This window comes from Urocampus carinirostris, chromosome 3 (assembly GCF_059441175.1).
Source record: "Urocampus carinirostris isolate Australia breed hairy pipefish chromosome 3, RoL_Ucar_1.0, whole genome shotgun sequence".
Taxonomy (NCBI): Eukaryota; Metazoa; Chordata; class Actinopteri; order Syngnathiformes; family Syngnathidae; genus Urocampus; species Urocampus carinirostris.
Window position 1 is genome coordinate 53364403 of NC_142351.1, and position 17681 is coordinate 53382083.

The 17681-nt window shown below is 42.2% G+C and overlaps 1 protein-coding gene and 1 pseudogene across 2 annotated transcripts; both read left to right on the forward strand.

Annotated features, from left to right (window-relative positions):
- Nucleotides 1-2377: 2377 nt before the first annotated feature.
- wdr13 (WD repeat domain 13) lies at nt 2378-17119 on the forward strand. 2 transcript variants are annotated; one of them, XM_088332459.1, is made up of 10 exons: nt 2378-2439; nt 2884-2983; nt 5015-5246; nt 5441-5553; nt 5809-5939; nt 6622-6929; nt 12511-12691; nt 13141-13282; nt 13637-13755; nt 16473-17119. In XM_088332459.1, exons 2-10 carry the CDS (start codon nt 2943-2945, stop codon nt 16655-16657), a joined length of 1452 nt encoding a protein of 483 aa, XP_088188585.1. In that variant the 5' UTR covers nt 2378-2439; nt 2884-2942; the 3' UTR covers nt 16658-17119. The 2 variants fall into 2 exon arrangements, with proteins under 2 accessions (XP_088188585.1, XP_088188586.1); XM_088332460.1 differs by having other exon boundaries at nt 5444-5553.
- Nucleotides 12132-12294, forward strand: LOC148370115 (5.8S ribosomal RNA; annotated as a pseudogene).
- Nucleotides 17120-17681: the final 562 nt, after the last annotated feature.

The following is a 17681-nucleotide window of genomic DNA, read 5'->3' on the forward strand; positions in this document are numbered from 1 at the left end:
TATTAATCTTATTATTGCTATTAATATTGTTATTTTCCAAGTGTCTTGTACGAGGAACCTGGGTGACAATGTATAGACATTGTTTGTCATATGTAAATACATAGAAAAATCTACTTTGAGTATTAAGGAAGTCAAAGGGGTAGAAGTAAATAAGCTTATGCTTCTTTCTACTTCTTTTCGGACATGCTTCATTAAAGTAGTATTGTTTTTGTTTTGTTTTTCTCTTGACTTATGTTCAAAATAAAACAAAATCATTCATTCATTCAATATTTAGACAACGCCTTATTTTCCTTTTTTTTCTACAGCACAATTCATACAATGAGCAACTCATTAGTTTATGGAATATATACTATATTGGTGTTTGAAGTACATGTCAAAGAGACAGTGTGTATTATTTAACCACTAGATGGTGCTTTATTGTGTCAAGCAACTAAAAAAGAGTGCTAAAAAGCACAAGGAGGATTACAAATTCCTGAGACTCAAAGTGACCAAACTGCACCGTTTTTCTCATAATTATCTTGCCCAGCCTTTACTGTTTTATTTTTATGTTTTGGGTACCCGTAGGAACAAGATGACGGACAATCAACCTTCTACTAGGTGAGCCTATGTAAAATAACGAGTTTTAAAAAATATTTTCTGTAGGAGGCACAAAAAATGCACAATGTCCCTTTAAACCTCGTATTATGCAGCCAATCATTTTCATTTTAATAAATTAGAATTTTGTTTATTACCAAACCCAAATTGACCCGGTCTGACTTGCTTTGGTAACAATCAAACATCCAACGAAACTCTTGCCGAAGGGGGATTACCGCGTGTGCGGTCCTTTCTCCAGGTTTCTTGATTTTCCTCATATTGAGGTTTTTGAGTTTTTCCTTGCCCTCGTGTAGGTTTTAGATCAGGGAGTGGTGTAATAATAGTCTGTAGTTTACAATAGTCTGTGGTCTGTGCAGCCCTTTGAGACTTCTTGTGATTAAGGGCTATACAAATACAACTTAATTGACTTAAACACAGGTGGCACGGCAGCTGAGTGGTTAGCGCGTTCGCGGCACAGTTCTGAGATCATGAGATCAAACCTTGCTGTGTGGAGTTTGCATGTTCTCCCTGTGCTTCCGTGTGTTTCCTTTGGGCACTCTGGTTTCCTCCCACACTCCAAAAATATGCATTTTAGGTTAATTGGCTGGTCCAAAATGTCCCTAGGTGTTAATGAGTGAGGGTGTTGTCCGTCTCTGTGTGCCCTGCGACTGGCTGGCAACCAGTTCAGGCTGTCACCTGCATACCTGTCAACCTGTACGTTTTTGCCTTACAAAGTACGTTTATTATGTATTTTAAGACGTGTACGACGTACAAGAAAATCTGTACGGAAAAACGCTAATTTGTCAATTATGGGTACCATTCGGTATACACCGACTATCACAAAACGCCTAATCAATCAAGTCAAACTTGTTCGCCGCAGTATCCTCTATCTCGGTATCGGGTTTTTTTCGTTGCAAACAAAGCGAGCAATTTGATGCTACTGTGCGCATGCATCTGCCGCCTCGGATTTCATGTGGTAGTTATGTAGTGAAAGGAAGTCCGTCTTTTTTTAGAGAACGGGCTTTTTCGGCTCAACTCTCAAACGGCTCACTAACTTTGATGCATTATATTAGGAATCATTATTGTTGTATAAAGAAGTTAAGAAAAAGGGAAGTATAAAAGGAGAAAATGAAAAAAACAGGTTTGTGGTTATCCCTTTAATCAGTATATTATCAACAATAATTTAATGCAGAAAATGAATTAATAATTTGAATAAGAAAATGTATTATTCTACTGAATTATATTGCATGTATTTTTTCCTTCTACAGTGAACGTCCAAGCTACTTCATTTTTTGAACTTTTCTTATAACAAACCTCATTCATGTCGAGCAACTCAGGATCTCACAACAAAAAGTTAATTAACAGTATATATGATATAACGAAACTCATTTATAATATAAAATGCTAAACTACATAAATAAACACGTTTGAAAAAAATGGTGTAAGATTATTTTGCATTTTGTAAGGAAAAATACATTTTGTAAGGGCATGGAGCCGTGGAGGTTGACAGGTATGCCCCTGCCCACTGCCCGAAGATAGGTGGGATGGGCTCCAGCATCCCTGCGGCCCTACTGAGGATAGACAGTGCAGATAATGGATGGATGCATGACTTAAACACAATAAATTGCAACAAATGCCCAAATGATCCATAACTACTGTAAATCAAAACAACAAACTGCCAATTAAAAGATAAGATTATAAAGTTAAAAATCTATTAAAATTTTTAGCCCCTAACATTTTCTAAAAGATGCTTTATTGGCTATTTTTTGAGAACCAGAGCCTTTTCTTTTCAAAGAATCCGGGTTTTGGTGTGACAGCCATGTCACGTGACTTTAGCGGAAGCGAGACGATGAAGAGAAGCTGAAGGTACGTCTTTTTCTAATGTTTTTCTCCGCAGCATCTATTTAGTGGATTTTTCCGATGTGTGCATTAGGCACACGCAATATAAATGAGTTTAACGGAAGGTCGTTCGAGTTCGTTGGTTGTAATGCGTCATCACACTCTTATGACTCGTCTGCTAATGACTTGTTAGCCATGCTAGTACATACCCACAAACTAGAGCAATAAGGCCAAAACAAGAAAAAAACGAACCCCGGAAAAGAGTTCAACAGTCCCAGTGTACTTGCTTATGTGAGCAGGACAACGGGGAAAGGAACGCAGAAAGAGCAGGACCTTTGCTTTCCCACCTTTCTGTCGTGTTAAGGAAGGAATATAACACGAGCGTAACGTCAACGGCCATTTCATGTTTTCTGTTCCAGCTTATTCCCTGATGCCCATTCGACACTGATCCTTACTACTTTTCTTTCAAAGGTTTATTTGTGAAGGAGCTGCCGTGGCAGTGGCTTCCTCATTGCCTAGGTGTTTGGCTCATGGCAGCAGTTTGGCAGCAGGTTTTGGCAGTGGACGCAAGGTTAGAACATGAGTGCAACTCTTAAGTTTTCCTTCATGTCTTTCTTTCGGGTGTCCAAATTGTGCAGCACGTTCAATTTACACGTCCAGCAAATTGAAGCCCTGTCCCACAACATCAATCTTAGTTTAAAAAAAAACATGATTTGTATATTTCCCGGAGCCCAAAGTAACTAAATACTGTATACTGTTGTAATTGCCGTATTCTTATTCTGCGTTTTCGTTGAATTTGGATAGGTTATTAACATAAAGGCTGGAGATCTTGACCAGTTCTTTCAAATGTGTTATTCACAGAATACAGTATTATATGCACGAGTGAGATACAGACAATGGCTGTAGCAATTCACAAGCGCGCAGAAAAAAAAGTCCTATAATGTCCTTATCCTAACAAGGGCAGTGCTGAAAAGAACCAAAATTATAAGTTTCTCACTCAATGAAACATAAGCACTTGCTCAGTTAGCCTTAGTCTTAACCAATATTGGTATAGTAACGTTCAAGGCCACGTCAAGTCAAATTTATTTATATAGTCCTTAATCACAAAAATGTCTCAAAGGACTGCACAGGATTACAATGACTCAATTACCTGATCTTAAATAACATGCGGGCAAGGAACAACTCAAAACCTCAGCGTGAGGAAAAAGAAACCTTGAGAAGGGACCTCACAAGTGGTATCCCCTTTCAGGATGACCAGGGTGAATTACTCCTGGTTACAAAATAAAGCACAACTACAGTTATGAAGAATGTATAATCTTGAGTAAATCTATGAAGTTATATAATTACCATTAAATAAATGAAGTTATAAATTACTAAAATAATGAAGTGATAAATTAATAATTCATGCAGTCATGACTAACTATAGGCAGTGACATAGGTCATTTTAAAATACAGTGGAACCTCGGTTTTCGAACGCCTCTCAGTTCGAACAAATCGGTTCTCGACCCAAAATTTAGAGAAATTCTTGCTTCGTTTTTCGTTCAAAAAATCGGAGTTCGAACGCCGGTATGCTAGGGGCGATGCTGAGCGGCGTACGAGTGTAGATTGCCCCCACCCCTCGTGAAGAACTGTTGTCACGGCAACGTGCACTCCTTTTCTGCTTTTGTTTCAAAAAGCGGTGAAGAGAGTGTTTTAACTCCTAATTATGCCTCGGAAGAAGGTTGGTGCAAGCAGCAAAGTTGCTACAGGTGAAAAAGTGAGGAGTAGTGCGTACAACTATTGCACTTAAGAAAGAAATAATAGCAAAATATGAAGAAGGTGTGCGAGTTTCCCTTCTTTCAGGAATAGAGCATGGCTTCTGCCGACCGGTAAGAAATCCTATTCATAATTCTTTTCTTTATCCTTTAACCGCTCACCACTTTTTGTGGAGACTCGGGTGCTAAATGACATGTAAACGACCTGATTTTTTTTATTTTTACACGTTCATGTTAGCGTAATCTTTCGTACGGAAGATTACGCTAACGCGAACGTACGATTAGCCTGGGTTAGCTTCATGTTTACGTTCGTTGTGAAAATTCAGGGTGTTGGAACGGATTAAAACGATTTTACATTACTTTTAATGGGAAAAAACTACTTCGGTGATCGAACAAATCGGTTTTCGTACAAAGAAATGGAACGGATTATGGTCGAGAACCGAGGTTCCACTGTACTACAAACTAGGTGTTGCCATATGAATTCATGGGAATGTCTGGTGCCCTGCTAAACGTTAACTCATTGACCTGACCTTTTTTAGCAGTAAAAATGGATTTATAGATTAATCCCTTATTTACTTGTGTCGTTATAATCCCAGTTACATAAATTCACTTGATTTCAAGAGCCTTGTGTTTTGAAAACAAAATTTTAAATCTTACACGGTCAGACTGATTTGAGAAATCTATTCAACTGAAGTTGCAGCCAACCTTAATCGATCCAGTGCTGTTGTAAATTAAACTGTTAAAGAAAATTTTGGTCTTATGATGGATATTTAGAATTTAAAAAAAAACATGTATTTCCGTTTCTCATGAGTGCACCTTTTCTGATTTTTTTTTTCCCCTCGTCCCAGGTACAATGCTTACCGCACGCCCACTTTCCCACAGTTCCGAACTCAGTACATTCGCCGCCGCAGCCAGCTGCTCCGAGAAAACGCCAAGTGTGGCTTTGAGCCGGGGCTGCGCAGACAGTATCTGAGGCTGCGCGGTCAACTGCTGGCCCTACGCTACGGGCCACTGTCTGAACAGAGCAGCTTCAGGGCCAGCAGTGTGCGCAGTTCCCGCACCACGCTGGACCGCATGGAGGTCAGTCAAGTCAACAAAAGAGATGGGAATCATGAATAAAATGACTGTTTTCCTTGCCCAATTCCAGCCAACTGTGGTACAGTTCTGATAATGAGACTTTGCTTGTTCCAGTCTTTCTCTACTAATTAATCTAATTCATGAAATCAAAATTGTTTCACAAATGTTTCATTCGCTCCCTTTCTTCTAATCACAAGCAGGATTTTGAGGAAGACCCCCGAGCCCAAGGGGCCCGCAGCCATCGGCGCTCCATCAGCAGAGGCTCCTACCAGCTACAGGCCCAGATGAACAGAGCTGTTCACGATGAGAGGTACACCTGCTTTATAGGGATTATGATCCCTTAAAACAAATTGTAGGTCATTGATAGATGAGTGTGATTCTATGATTGCAGTTTTTGGAATCATTATTTTACCTGTAATAAGGCATCCGTTTGTCCTAAATTCCACTCAGTGAGGATTCCTAAATGTCTGTCCTTGTTAATTTTGGTTGTAACTATATACAATAAAACAATTTGGTGTGTAGTGCAGTTCTATACTGACATGATTATTTTCGTTGGACTCTGAAGGCCTCCTGGCAGTTTGGTGCCGACCTCTGTAGCAGAAGCAAGTCGAGCTATGGCTGGGGACACAACTTTAAGTGAAAATTATGCTTTTGCTGGAATGCACCACATATTTGACCAACATGTCGATTCTGCAGGTTAGAACCTTTTCTTTTCTTTGTAAAGGATGTATTTTTTTTTAGCTCATTTTGGGCTGGTATCACGGTTCACGGATCCCTCAACTGCCCTAATCGTCGGGGCATCCCTTCCTGTTGTGTATCTTGGGCAAGTAAGACCTGGCAGCGCCCATCTCTCTCTCCAGGCTGTTTTTGGTTCAACAGAAGAAACCTCCTGATCTGTTACAGATACAGCACCTTCACCATCTAACCTTAAACGTAAAATCAAGTGATTCAATTCTGATTGTACAATGTAATTTTGGATCCCAAGCTCATTTTTGAATAGCTGAAGAATGATTTACACCGACCAGATGAACGTGCTGTATCTGCGTCAGATCAGGAGGCTGCTACTGGTAACCATGGAAACCAGTACTTTTCTGTACCCTAAAGCCTTATTTTTACACAATGCCACCTAGCTCTACATTGTAGATGTTTCTTCTCTTTCCAATGATGACATTTAGGATGTAAGAGCTTCGGCAAATATTTTGCATTAGACTGTTTTTCTGCACATTTCTTAATGTTGCAAGCCCAATTCCATTCGAAATAAGTGAAAATTGTTGAGAAACGAACGCCGCACCGCCAGGTTTTTCTCCGATTGTGTTCTGTGTCTGTCACTATATGTTCCTGATTATGATGAGCTGGCTTTCATGCTTTCTTCCTGCAGTTCCGCGATTGCAGTTTGCCAACGACGACAAACACCTCCTGGCTTGCTGCTCACTGGACGGGACCTTGTCCATCATGACACTGTCCCCGCCCCCGCCCAGGGTCAAGGTGATTCTGAAAGGTCATGGAGGCCCTGTTACAGACTTTGCTTGGTCCCTCAGCAATGATGTTATCGTGTCGACTTCACTGGATGGGACCTTGCGGATTTGGAACACCGAAGACGGACGATGCATCAGAGAGGTGCAAGACCCAGAGTCGAGCGAGTTACTCTGTTGCACTTTCCAGCCGATGAATAACAACCTCACTGTGGTGAGTCTTGACTTTCTACGTTTTATCCCTGTCATGCATTCAATTCATTGTCTTGGTGATCCTTCAATATACTCTTCTTGCCCTTATAATGTTTTGGGTATTTTTCTTGTTGAAACCATACATTTATTGATGGAAAACATGTCAAATTCATCAAAAACAGAGAAAAGCCGTTTGTTTTTGTAGTGTTTGTAGAGCCTGTAATTGGATATATTTTGGGCATCTTCATTTTAAATGACCTTTTTGATCTTAATAAGAATCTGTAAAAATTAGATGCATCAATGCATTGAGAAAAAAATCAAAAGCATGACTGATTATTAAAGAAAAAAAAAGAAATAGTTCTGGACTTAGTGTTCTTAATTTGACAAAAATGAGGGAGCGCTCTCTAGCTGGCCTCCAGGCCTAAATATCTACGAAAATTATCAAACAGTTTTCTTTCATTACCTTTCCACTTAGGCGGCAGTTGTGTTAAAACAGTTTATGGATTTTGCACTGTATCTCTTACTTCCGGCGCCGTCACGAATGGCAGCCACTCCAGCAGCTCCCGTGTATTTTCGCTACTTTTTTGATTTATTTATTTGTTTAGTTATTTTTGCTTACTTTATCAGTGCCTTGCAACACTTGGATTACTTTCTATCCTATGGATATGGGTTTCAACTCGCAAAAATACGTATATTCAAGAAACCTACTCCTCGACCTGAGGAACTCTCGAGCCGGCACGGTCCCTTTTTTACCTAACGAGGTAAGGCGACCCTACCGGGGTTGCAGAGCCGGTGCTAAAGTAAAGGCTAAGCGGCTAGCGGCGAAGTGGCGATATAAGCCCACGGTACCGTCCATAATCATGGGGAATGTCAACTCCCTACCGAATAAGATCGACGAACTGGCTGTGCTTGTGAAAGACATCAAAGCATACAGGGAGTGCAGCTTGCTTTGCTTTACGGAAACGTGGCTCACGCCTAGCATCACGGACGCTAACATTGCGCTAAACGGCTTCTGCGCTGTTCGGGCTGACAGAGGGACAAAAGTCAGTGGGAAGCGCAAAGGAGGGGGACTGGCTATCTACGTGAACTCGAGGTGGTGTAACCCCGGGCATGTAAAAACCAAGATTTCTATCTGCTGCCGTGATGTCGAACTTTTGGCTGTAAGTCTCCGTCCCTATTACATGCCCAGAGAGTTTGGACACGCCATTGCTGTCATTGTTTACATCCCACCGCGCGCTGATGCGGAAGTAGCGTGTGACGTCATCCACTCCGCGGTGGCAAAACTCCAGACACAACACCCGGAGGCTGCAATGTTAATCTCAGGGGACTTCAACCACGTGACTCTTGATAAGACACTGCCCTCTTTCGTCCAGTATGTGAACTGCAAGACCAGGGGAAATAGGACTATTGACCTTCTGTATGCGAATATAAAAAATGCATACAGCGCTAAACCACTGCCTGCCCTTGGAAAAGGAGACCACAACCTCATTCTGCTTAAACCACAGTACAAACCAAGAGTGAGGAGGCTACCAACAACTACACGCTCATTTAGAAAATGGTCCACCGAGGCAGAGCAGGCTCTGAGAGACTGCTTTGGATGTACGGACTGGGATGTCCTGCTAGGGTCCAGCAGTGGTGACATTGAGGAGATGGCAAACTGCACTACTGACTACATTAAGTTCTGCATGGACAATGTTGTTCCTATAAAGACTGTACACTGCTATGCCAACAACAAGCCCTGGATCACGAGAGACATCAAGTGCCTTCTGAACCAAAAGAAGAGGGCCTTTAAAAATGGTGATCATCAGGAGCTAAAACGAGTACAGAAGGAGCTCAAAGTCCAGCTCCGGAAAGGGAAGGAGCAGTACAGGAGGAAGTTGGAGAAAAAGCTGCTGAACAACAACATGAAGGAGGTGTGGGAAGGGATGAAAACAATTACTGGCTGCAGCACCAAGCAGGGAGTGGCTGTGGATATAGATGTGGGGCGAGTCAACCAGTTGAACAACTTTTTCAACAGGTTTGACCACTCCGCCTCATCCTCACCCCTGAGTTGTGCAGCTGTCCTTCCCCCTCCCCCTCTGCACACTAGCATGGAAGACATCCCCCCACTAAAAATAACTTCAGCCCAGGTGTGTGGGGAGCTGAGAAGGCTACGAACCAGCAAGGCAGCTGGTCCGGATGGAATATCCCCCCGACTGCTGAAAGCCTGTGCGTCTGAGCTGGGAGACCCTCTACAGCGCATCTTCAACCTGAGCCTTGAACAGGGGAGGGTCCCTCAGCTGTGGAAAACATCCTGCATCATCCCAGTCCCAAAGAAATCAAGACCAGAGGAACTCAACGACTTCAGGCCAGTCGCCCTGACATCACATGTGATGAAGACCATGGAGCGGCTGCTGCTGCACCACCTGAGGCTACAGGTCCGTCACGCCATCGACCCACTGCAATTTGCTTACCAGGAGAAGGTGGGAGTGGAGGATGCTATATTATACATGTTACACCGATCCCTCTCTCACCTGGATAGGGCGAAGGGGGCTGTGAGGATTACATTTTTGGACTTCTCTAGTGCCTTCAATACCATACAGCCTCTGCTACTGAGTAGGAAATTGACAGAGATGGGAGTTAGCTCACACCTTGTAGAATGGATTACTGACTACCTGACAGGCAGACCGCAGTATGTGAAACAGGGGGGCTGTACATCGGACACCGTGGTTAGCAGCACAGGATCTCCGCAGGGGACCGTTCTCTCTCCGTTCCTATTCATTCTATATACATCGGACTTTAAGTACAACTCTGAGTCCTGCCATGTGCAAAAGTTTGCCGATGACACTGCGATCGTGGGATGTATCAGAAACGGGCAGGAGGAGGAGTACAGGAAATTGATTCAGGACTTTGTCCGATGGAGCGACGCAAACCACCTGCACCTAAACACCACCAAGACCAGAGAGATGGTGGTGGACTTCAGGAGAACCAGAACTCACCCGGTTCCTGTAACCATCAAGGGAGAATGTGTAGAATTTGTCCAGACCTACAAATACCTGGGTGTGCAGCTGGACAACAAACTGGACTGGACTGCCAACACAGAAGCTCTATGTAGGAAAGGGCAAAGCCGACTTTACTTCCTCAGAAGGCTGGCCTCCTTCAACATCTGCAAAAAGCTCCTGAAAATATTCTATGAGACAGTAGTGGCAAGCGCCCTCTTCTATGCGGCAGCGTGTTGGGGAGGCAGCGTCAAGAAGAAGGATGCCTCTCGTCTCAATAAACTGGCTAGGAAAGCGAGCTCTGTTGTGGGCAAAGAGCTGGACAGCCTAACAACAGCAGCTGAGAGACAGGCACTGAAAAAGCTGAGGTCAATCATGGACAATCCATCGCATCCGCTTCACAGCATTATCTCCGGACAGAAGAGCAGTTTCAGTGACAGACTGCTGTCACTGTCTTGTACTACGGACAGACTGAAGAGTTCTTTTCTTCCTCATGCCATGAGGCTCTTTAACTCCACCCGGCAGAGTAAAGGCCCACATTAAACCACACCACCTACATTGGATCTTACTGCATTATGTGTAGCACTATTTAGTTAATCTATATAACATGCTAAAGTGGGCATTTGCACGTCACACTGGGTATTTGTATATTGTTTTCTTTTGGCTTTATTATTGTATTGTTCTCAGCTCAGGGATGCTGCTGGAAATGTGAATTTCCCTTAGGGGATGAATAAAGTATCTATCTATCTATCTATCTATCTATCTATCTTTTAATGGGACTATTTAGCGCATCCTATCAGTCTCATCAGCCATGCAAGTAAAGTTATGCTAAAGTTCCTACTAAACAGACTGAAACCACAGGCTGAAAAAAAATCCTAGCCGAGAAACGGGCAGGCTTCAAGGATGGAAGGAACACTACAGAACCTATTTTTAACCGGAGCTTCCCAGGTGAGAAGTTTCAAGTACAGATGCCTCCCGACTTACGTACATTCGACTTAGGGATTCCGGCAGATACGATCATTTTTTTGTGGATGTCAAAAAATATCCGGACATAGCTGTAAGTTAGCTTTTGTATTGTGTGCACCTTTTTCCAAGTAGAGGACAGTACTGTAGTGCCTCTTCCCGCCGCGTGGCGCTGTGAGAGGTCACCCAGCATCGACACCGAAGAATAAAATCTGGCTTATACTTCCTGGTGCGTGTGTAATCATAACGTGTACTGGTCAATCGCCTGGACAAAGCATCAATCCAATATGGGATGGAAATTAGCACACAGAAAAAAAAAGTTATGACCAACAATCCCCTACATATCACCACAAAAATCACCATTAAGTAGAAAGAGCTAGAATCTGTCGAAATTTAAATATCTTGAAGCTGTCATATTAGAAGAGGGGTCAGAACCAGAAATGGCCAGGATAAGTCAAACCACAGCCGCACTTGCCAGACTTAAACCCATCTGGAGGGATCAAAACAGCAGTGGAATCAAATACCAGACTGATGCAAGCGCTGGTTACTTTCATCTTCCCCTACGATTGCGAGACATGGACTCTCACTGCAAAATTTGAAACTTAAAAAAAAAAACTTCTTGGCATAAGCTACTTAGCCCATGTGACAAATGAAACGCCATCAGAGGGCCGATGGACCCTACAAAGGACTGTTGGCAACTGTGCGCAGACAGAAATGTCAATGGTATGGTCACCTAACAAGATCATCAGGACTGGCCAAGATTAATCTCCAGGGCACGGTCCAAGGGGGCCGGAGAGAGGAAGACCTGGGCAGACAGCATTAAGCGATAGAACTCCCAACTTTGCCACAACCCAAAAACAGGCCATTTACAGTCAACAGTGGAGAAAGTTGCCCCCCCCACCTGCTGTGGGGATCACTCCCGGGCCGCGCGATGGAGCGAGTCCGGCGGACGCGGCGTCACACGGCGCGACGCGAGAAAAGGCGGCGGGCGTGATCGGGCTACCCCCGTAACTGGGGGGAGCCCGCTCATCCGATGACCCCAGTAGCGCGGCGTGATGACAGGCGGCCGTCCGCGCAAGGGGGGGGGAAAGGCGGCAGACGTGCGCTGGACCCCCGTTACTGTGTCGGTGTCAGGCGTATCGCAGCCGAAAGTACCCGCGCCGCGGGCTAGGGGCTCGCTTGCGGGAGCAACCAAACGGAACCCGCGGTGCGGGGCAAGTAAAAACCCTGTCGTGAATTTGTCTCCGATCTTCCCGGGCGGACGTAAAATTGCCCAACTGTACGACTCTTAGCGGTGGATCACTCGGCTCGTGCGTCGATGAAGAACGCAGCTAGCTGCGAGAACTAATGTGATTTGCAGCTGCGATTGGCTGGCAACCAGTTCAGGGTGTCCCCTGCCCACTGCTGGGATGGGCTCCAGCCCCCCCACAACCCTAATAAGGATAAGCGGTGCAGATAATAAGATGAGATTTTTTTTTTTTTTTTTTTTTTTTTTTTTTAATTGGAAGGTGCGCCACTACTTCGCGGATTTTCACTTATCGCGGGTGGTTTTGGTCCCCATTAACCGCGATAACCGAGGTCCCACTGTATATCAGAAAGGTGTTTGTACATTATCATTGTTTGCTGCATAGACAATGAAAATTGTCCTGTTTGTGTACACAGGTGGGCAACAGCAAGCACCACCTGCAAGTGGTAAACATCTCCACAGGCAAAAAGGTGAAGGGCGGATCCAGCAAACTGACAGGACGGGTGCTGTCACTGTCCTTTGACTCACCAGGAAAAATTCTCTGGGCAGGCGATGACAGGGGAAGCATCTTCTCTTTCCTTTTCGACATGGCCACAGGTAGCTTTGTAGCTACTTTGTGTTGTCCAAGTTCTCTGTCTAACAGCACTTTATTTTGCAACTTAAAACGGGAATATATGGCTAACTATGGTACAAATTCACATATGTTAATGAGTCGTGAAATATAATGAGTTCCTACACTTTGATCTAGAGCTGACATGAGATGTTAAGAAAATGCACTACGTGTGATGTCTTATTTTTATAGGATGTTTGGTAGGTAGGAAGTGGATAACTCAGTTTATTGAGTTGGACTGGATAACCGACCAAGTTTTATTGCCATAGCAATTATTTGACAAATTAATTATTGTGGCTGGGTGACTTTAGGGTATCTTTGTTTCATCCAGGGGGACAGTATATCTGCCCGTGGCTAAAAAGTGTCATTGCGAAGATAGATGAGTGCAGCTGCTGGATCGCTGTTGACACACACAAACTGTATGATGTTGTTCCAGGAAAGCTGACCAAGGCCAAGCGTTTGGTGGTGAGCGAAGGCAGCTCGATCTGCAGCATTTCTGCTCGATCTTGGATCAGTCGGGAGGCTCGAGACCCCTCCCTGTTGGTCAATGCCAATATCAATAAACTGCTGTTCTACAGGTATGTTTGCCTTACACATTCATGCACAAACACCTTGCAGAAGTCTTTATTTGTTGCGAATTAAGTTCTGTTCCCTTTGTTGAGGACTTATGACCAGCCCATAAAAAGGGCTGCACATGGAGCAACAACAACAACAATAAATTAATCACATAAAAGCAGTGAACACGACAAAATACACCCGAAACTGCTGATTGTCAAAATTATTCAAAAGCCAAAGAATCAAAATTGAACCTTAACATGATTTTTGAAGATATGAAAGGGTGCAATCCAAAATAATCCACCCCTTCTTAGTCTCATTTTAGTCATCATTGTTTCCTGTTCTGTCTTATCTGTTGCTTTTTATCACGTTTTTAGGGTTGTAGACAACGAAGGCGGCTTGCAGCTGAAGAGAAGCTTCCCCATCCAGCACGGCTCGCAGCTCGTTCACAGCATCTTTTGCCCCCTAATGTCCTTCAGACAGGGCGCCTGTGTAGGTAAGTTGACGATTTGAGGAGACACACAAAATGTCTTTCAGTACCTTCTTTTTATGAATGCCGCGTTAAAAATATTTGTACTTCTTTATTTTTCAAATATCAACTACTTGTAGCAGTCAGTTTGTATCTTTGTGTTAAAACATACATGTCTTAAGTTTTGCTCAAAATTGCCAAATGCATCGCACCAACCTAATATGTTATTCTCAAAAGTAGATTGGAACTTGGCAACATGTTATCACTAGCTTTCATCTTTTTATATTATTTCATGTAGGAATTAAGTGTAGCTTTAGAAGAAGTGTGGGCAAACTTTTTCAGTCGCTGGCCTTCTTGGTTAAAGAAATTGGTTTGATAGCATACAGTGAAAAACTCAATGCAATATAGCTAGCTCAGAAATGTTTTTTCCTCGCGTGTAATTTGATAAACACTTTGATAAATAAATACAGTGCATGATTTAAAAAAAAAATAGAGAAAAATGTTGCCAGCTATCTGTACAGATTAATGCTTCATGAAAAATATTTTAATGGGTGGGGTAAATACAGAAATGGACAATGTGATAGTGGCACCAAAACACCAATCTTTTATTAGTTCATTTTTCATATATATTTATATATATAAATCCATACCAGACAAGATATGTACTTTTTTCCCCCATATCACGGAGTTTTATTCTTTTCAAATATATACTTTTTGTCATTTCTCCAAGACGGCTAACATTATTGTTACAGTGTAACCTTTTTACGAGCTTAATTCGTTCCAGGATTGTGCCCGTAGCCCGAATTGCTTGTGTAATGAGCGAATTTTCCTTATTTAATCAAATACAATCAAAAACTAATTGGTCCACCCCGTCCTCCCAAAGCATACAAGTAAACCACAAATAACTGTAAAACACATCCTCCTAATCACTAAAACAAATTAAAATCGTAATTAAACGTAAAAAAATCAGTGATAAGATAAGTTAGATGATATTAACAAAATAAAATTCAGGTTTATTCTTTAATAAATGTGTGCGCGTGATGCGGGGGAAGGTGGTTTCAAGGAGTCACAGAGATCGCCCTTCTTACAGATACTTATATGTTGTTATTATATTTTATGTTTCTTGAACATTTCACATTATCTACACCATATAACAATTTATGTACAGCGAAAAAATGTTTTTCATCGTGCCTGTTTCTATCACTGGGAGCAAACGATGTCATTGTAGATTGCGGCATTATACATAATCTGTCTTGCTGTGAGTAAATGGCTCGTTGTGCAAGGTTTATTATCACTGAAAAAGAAGGTTTGGCAATTGTTCATAAGAGGAAGGTTTGAGATAGAGAGAATGTTGATGATACGTATACACTTATTGCACACTTAAGATTTAAGTTAATGTAACTTTAAATAAACACACTTTTTTACAACACAATTTTTTATTTGCATATAGTAGTTTTCATGTGCAAACTGGATGGGCTAATTTTGATGGTGAGTTGTCTCTAGTGGTAGCCTCTGAGACTGCTTGTGAGCTGGATTTTAGTGAGGTAGATTGTTGTTAAAAAAAACTAATATACCGAAACTCTCGTGTTTAGATAGATAGATATTTATTCATCCCCGTAGGGAAATTCAGATGTGCTCATATAAAGAGGTACCACTGTTCTTAATTACTGCAGTGCGACAAAATGGTTTGATTTTTCTAATCAAATGTCATCTCAGTACTGGTGTGTAGGGGCTGCACGATTAACTATAATATAATCGATATTGCATGGTAATCTAGTGCTGTTTTGTTATCGTAAGACAATAAGTTTCAAGGATTTTTAGTTCTGAGTTTGTTATTTGAGTGATGGACTGTTTGGCCAAACGGAATTGTCACAATTCGGGTTTTAACAGTGCCAGCCGATCCAAGGCAAGCTTTGATGTCACTAGTCGATAAAGGGTAGGGAAAGTTTGCAAGCAGTGTGTGCGCGTCTGCAATAGGCTGGTATATGCTGTCAGTCTAACATTGGACTGATAGGTGCATAAGTCAATGTGCCCCCAAAACAAACTGCGCCGCACAGCTAGAGTTTCAGTGGCTCGGTACATTGAAAATAAATTCATCAATTTAATTGGACTCTGAGGAAAGTCAGAAGAGCGCAAAAAAATGCTGATCAACAGCGAGTGGTCCATAGGTTATCGCGTCCGGGGGGACGGAGGCAGAGAAGGCAAGAGCGGGGCCACTGTCTTGGCCTACTGCTACGGTTAGAGCAACAATTCTCTCAACCTACCCCTGCTATATATTATCCATGAAACGGATAACTTGGAGCTAAAACGTGTGGCAACTAGCTTAATTCGGGACTCTTGTATTGATTCATCAAGTCGCAGTTACCAGATGCTAGTGTGCAGATTGCCAGCTGCTCTCTAAATAGCTTTCTTACACTGAAAGGAGTAGCCTTCTAATTTTGTTGTACTTTTGTATAATGATAATAAAGACCATTTATTTAACTGCAATTCTGTTTTCATTTTCAGATCTATAGTTATTTTGTTAGTTGTATACTCTCGTTGGGTAATGACGTCATCTCGAGGCAAGTTTCCATGATTAAGTTCTAACAACCAAACTAGCACTGAAAATACATTTTTCTTTAACAATCGGAAATCGCAATCCATGTTGGAAAAATCACAAGTAGGTATTTTCCAAAATCGTGCAGCCCTACCCCTGTGCTTGTTAAACACATTCCTGAAAAAGTGACCACTATTTTCGTTGCCAGTGACGGGCAGCGAAGACGCCTGCGTTTACTTCTTCGATGTTGAACGCAACACCAAAGCCATCGTCAACAAGCTGCAAGGTCACGGCGGACCTGTGCTGGATGTCAGTTTCAACTGCGACGAGAGTCTGCTGGCTTCCGCCGACTCCACCGGCATGGTCATCGTTTGGAGGCGAGAGCAAAAGTAACATAAGAAGAATCAAATGGATGGTCCTTCCCAACTCTATGTGGATTTGTTTTCATTGTCAAAGGCTGCTTTCTAACTCTTAGTGTCATCCTGTCAAGTGCAATAACAACTGCGGGCTGCCTGCGTGGGAGGTGTTCAGAAAATGTCTGATGTTATTGAGTGCAAGCGAATGCGCTCATCCGCTTGAAAACATTCCAATGTTTGTTTCCCGAGGTGTGACTGAGCACCTGCAGAAACACTTCCAACGCTGTCGTTTTGTCTGCTTGTGGTGTCATGCGATGCGTGTTGTCTAAAGGCCTTACTTGCTCTTCAGGTGTGATGTGTCCTTTTTGTGTTTGAGGCAACGGGCAAATGCACGTTTTGAAGTGTCTCTGTGCTTGTTTGTTCATGTATGTATGTATTTATTGATAATTCTCATGACTAAAATATGTGCATCCCAGAATAAACTACTGTAACTAACTGACTTTGACTATTTTTTTCCAACAGAGTACTAAACTTGATCATTTTTCTAGTTAAAATGTAAAATCCAGAGTTGCTTTTGAAGCAGCTTCACTTGAAAGTCTTCACACTGAATAAATATTAAGCATTTGGTCTCATTTGGAAGTGGTGCTTCTTTTAAATCCATTGAAATCATAAAGTTAATGATTAAAATCAATTACATGAGCCAGCTTTGAGAATGTACATAACTCACTGGCTACAAATAAACACCAGACTGCTGTTTGCTATAGAGGGATGGGATGTAATTATACTTTTCCAGTGGCAACTACAAACAACCCTTTAGTGTAAGTCAAATAACGCTTGCAAATCTTGCAAAGGTACAGATTGGTTGGACCAGAATTCGGCAAATCCAGGCTACAATGATTGCAGTCTTCAAGTTTCTTCTCTCTCCAACATATTTATGAGATTCAGCTTTTTAATAAAAGGATAGTGTGTAATATTTAGTGCCTTTCATCCAGTAAAAAAAACTTTTGAACACTAGGCAAAAATACATGTTCAAACATACCAATATTATTTTTTATAAAAAG